General features: G+C 38.6%; 1 protein-coding gene across 1 annotated transcript; it reads right to left on the reverse strand.

Annotated features, from left to right (window-relative positions):
* Positions 1 to 936: 936 nt before the first annotated feature.
* LOC145665123 (uncharacterized) lies at positions 937 to 3615 on the reverse strand. The gene is made up of 2 exons (XM_081732399.1): positions 2473 to 3615; positions 937 to 2268 (listed from the first exon to the last, which is right to left on the reverse strand). Exons 1-2 carry the CDS (start codon positions 3613 to 3615, stop codon positions 937 to 939), a joined length of 2475 nt encoding a protein of 824 aa, XP_081588525.1.
* Positions 3616 to 4202: the final 587 nt, after the last annotated feature.

Genomic DNA, 4202 nt, shown 5'->3' on the forward strand with positions numbered 1-4202 from the left:
AAACAAACATAATGCATTGACTCAGTCACATATCCAGCGTGAGGTCTTGGAAGCTGTCCCTTAGCAAACCTCAAGCACTTTTTAATAAACCTACTTTTTCCCTTTTGAGGTTCTTTTATGTCAGATTACTTTGAATCAGTGTACAAACTGTGACCAATGCGTTGTTGTTATAATTCTAACAAGTAACACTTCCGAAGTGTAACACTCCGATTTTGATAAAATTTGGCAGGTAGATACTACACATAAAATAAACAAATAAGTGCTTTTTTATTTTTTGCGGAAAAACGGTTTTAGGGGGCAAAAGCCCTCACCCAAAATTTTGAAAGTTGACGCCCGAAAGGCCAAAACAAGTGGACCAAAGCGAATGAAATTGTCTGTAGATATTGGATATGAAAAATAAAGCCTCTCGTGTTTCACAAGTGTCTCCATCAGATTTCTTCAAATTTGGCAGATCAACAACAAGCACAAACAATATAGCGTATTTTATAGTATTTCCCGAGGCAACTTTAACCCTTACAATGTTTTTCCGCATAAACAAAAACACGTGCCGATTAATTTCCTGTTTGCTGTTGATGTGCCAAAATTGATAGGGACATTTTATAAACACGAAAGTCCTGATTTTACATACAGTGTTTCTGTCTTTTTATGAATAAATGTTCAAAAACAGCTTAATTGCGATAAATGAATAAATGTTTTTTTGCACTAATTACACAACAACTGAAACACTTACAACTTACTTTTATATTGTCTTTTTTACGAATTCCGGAGGACCGTTTTGTATGGATCTCTTGGTGCTCAACTTGCTGACACTCACACACACAAACTGGTTTTTAAAAACAAAAGAGAAACGTTATGCAAATATAATGGCAATGATACAAACTCACTATAAAAGTCTCTACATTCTCCCCTCTCTTGATATGAACCAAGTCAATCAACTTACACACAATCCACATTATCACTTTTAGGTAAAGGTACGATCTTAGTAATTGGTCTCTTAACAGTCCCTGTCTTACACTTTACACTCACTACTCTCACTAGTCCATCTTTTCCCGGAAACACTTGTTGAATGACACCTAATTTCCATGACAATGGAGGAGAATTGTCTTTTTTTATTAGAACCACATCTCCAATAGAAATATTAGGTTGTTTTGTTGTCCATTTTCTTCTCTGCTGGAGTTGATGTAGATAATCCTGAGACCATCTTCTCCATAAATGCTGCTTGATCTTCTGAAGATGATTCCATCTTGATAATCGGTTGGTCGGAATGTCCACTAGATCTGGTTCAGGAATGCTCATCAAAGGTTCACCAATAAGGAAATGTCCTGGTGACAAAAATGAAGGATCATCGGGATCATTGGATAGAACGGTGATTGGTCTCGAATTCAAACAGGCTTCTATTTGTGTTATGACTGTGTTGAGTTCTTCAAATGTCAAAATCGTGCAACTTACTATTTTTCTTAAATGAAACTTAAATGGCTTCACTGCACTTTCCCAAATGCCTCCAAAATGACTTGCTCTGGGTGGAATGAAATGCCATGTAAATCCTTCTTGCACTGCAACATCTTGAATTGAGTTTTGAAATTGTTGTGAACTGAGTAGTTGTTGAAGCTCCTTAAGTTCTCGCTGAGCTCCAACGAAATTGGTTCCGTTGTCACTATATATGTTCGAAAATTTGCCTCTTCTTGCTACAAATCTTGGAAGAGCTGCTAAAAATGCTTGGCTACTCAAATCACTCACTAACTCCATATGAATCGCTATGGTTGCTAAGCACACGAATATTGCAACATGCGCCTTTGTCACTTTACGAGATCTAGTTCCTTGCTTAATTATTAGGGGACCGGCGAAATCCACCCCTAAGTGAATAAAAGCTCGAGCTGGCTGTACTCGTGCTGATGGTAATTGACCCATGAGTTGTTCTGAGGCTGACGCTTTCAATTTAAAACAAACTAGACACTGATGAATGATAGATCGAACGACTTGTTTAGCTCGTGGGATCCAATATTTTTGCCTCAATGATGAAATCAATAACTGCGGTCCAGCATGTAACAATCTTATATGTTCCGCTTCAATTATCAATTTGGTGAGATGCTCTTTAGGTGGTAAGATGATCTGATGTCTGCTATCATACGGTAAGTCGGAGTTTTTTAGTCGTCCTCCCACTCGTAGCAACTGTTCATTATCTATAAATGGATACAAAGATTTAAGTTCACTTTGGGATGAAACTTGGCCTGACGAAGCTAAATCTTTGGATTCTTGCGAATAACTGACCTAATGAATTAACTTAATGCATTGTTGTTAAGTATCACCAATTTCAGTAGTGGAAATAGCTCCTACTTTCTTCTCGTTGGGATTTTTACAATTGTAAATAAAATGACGACACAAACAAATAACTCGCAATAGTTTCCACAATGATGAAAATTTCTCCAGACAGCTTATGTCACCTTAATAACTGGCTAAAGATATGGTCGTTACTTTCCTTTCTTCTGGAACATCTTCGTCTACCAATTCTGATTGTTCGGGCCATTCAGATGACTCAAGCCATGCGGGTCCATGCCACCAAATATCTGCTTCCTTCAACTGTTTCGGATCCATTCCTCGTGTAACAATGTCGGCTGGATTGTCCATTGACGACACATGATGCCACCGGTTGACTGATGTGATCTCCTGTATCTCTGCAACCCTGTTTGCCACGAACTCCTTCCATCTGGCAGCTGGAGATGATATCCATGCAAGCACTATTTTTGAATCGGTCCAGAAGTAAGTACTATCCACTGAAATATTTAATATCGGAATTATTTTGTGATACAACCTGCTCAAAAGTACTGCCGCACAAAGTTCAAGTCTTGGTAAAGTTATCTTTTTAATAGGAGCTATTCTCGATTTAGAACCCAAAAGTTTAACAGTAGTTTTGCCTGAAATGTCCACAGTTTTAACATATATGCAACAGCCGTAAGCAAGTTGACTGCTGTCAGCAAACCCATGTATCTCGACATGAACATAATTCTTCAATACTACACATCTATTAATTTGTATTTCGTTAACACTTGGAAGATGATGACACAAGTCTAACCATTGCTGATAGAGCTCTGATGGTATTTGATCATCCCAACTGATCTTATGGATCCACATTTGTTGTAAGAAAATCTTGAACGGAGTAATCACAGGGCTTATAAGTCCTAAAGGATCAAATATTTTTGCTACGGTCGAAGTCGCTTGACGTTTGGTTGGTATGTTGGTCGTAAGACATTCTTTAACTGACTTGTTGGTGATGAGAAGCTTATCTGATACAGGATTCCACGATAAACCCAATGTTGAAACATCTGACTCGGACTCAAATTCAAACGGTAAGTGAATTTCCCTATGTTCTTCTTTCACTGGTTTCATATGATCTAATTCTTCATATTCCCTCATAAAGCTACAGTACTGCTCGTTAATTTCTGGACACTGCTGCAACCATCTTTCTAGATGGTAAAATCTACGAAGAGCTAAATTATATGATTCTCCTAATGGTTTATGGTTTGGCTTAATTGGCAGACGTACAATGTATCGACCACTGCTATCTCTGGTAGTGTTTTCCTCAAAGTGTCCTTCACATTGCCTTTCCTCTTGAGTCATGACTGTTGAATGTATAGTTTCGAGCTCCCAAAACGTCTGTAACTGTCTATCAAGGTTACTTTCTTGCACAAAAAATGACACTTGTGTTATACTAGAATCTCTTGTTGTAGGAACTTTACCCGCCAAAATGTACCCAAATTCAGTCTCTTGTAGGAGCTCCTCCGTGGCTAAGCGGTTAGCGTACGCGCCTTTGGCGTGGGAGATCCGGGTTCGATTCCCGGCGGGAGCTCATGTGGCTCGGATTCCACGTTAATCAGTAGGTCCACGTCTCATATAGCCTCGCTGCTGAACGGGACGTTAAACTCAAACTCAACTCAACTCAGTCTCTTGTACTACTGGATAATTCCCGGGACTAGTTAGTTTATGCGACCTCAAAATGTCCAAAAACACTTCCGCGCCTAACGAAATGTCAATAGTATCTGGTTGGTGAAAGTTAGGATCTGCATACACTATGTCTGTCGGCAAGTTCCAATCAGCATAATCTATTGGCCTACTTGGAATGTTATGTTATTTTGAGCAAAACTAAACAGTTTACATCAATTGCAAATTCACGAATTCTTGATTCTATATGTACATCTACACAATGC

Source organism: Thermobia domestica, chromosome 11 (assembly GCF_964235325.1).
Source record: "Thermobia domestica chromosome 11, izTheDome1.hap1.1, whole genome shotgun sequence".
In the NCBI taxonomy this organism is placed as follows: Eukaryota; Metazoa; Arthropoda; class Insecta; order Zygentoma; family Lepismatidae; genus Thermobia; species Thermobia domestica.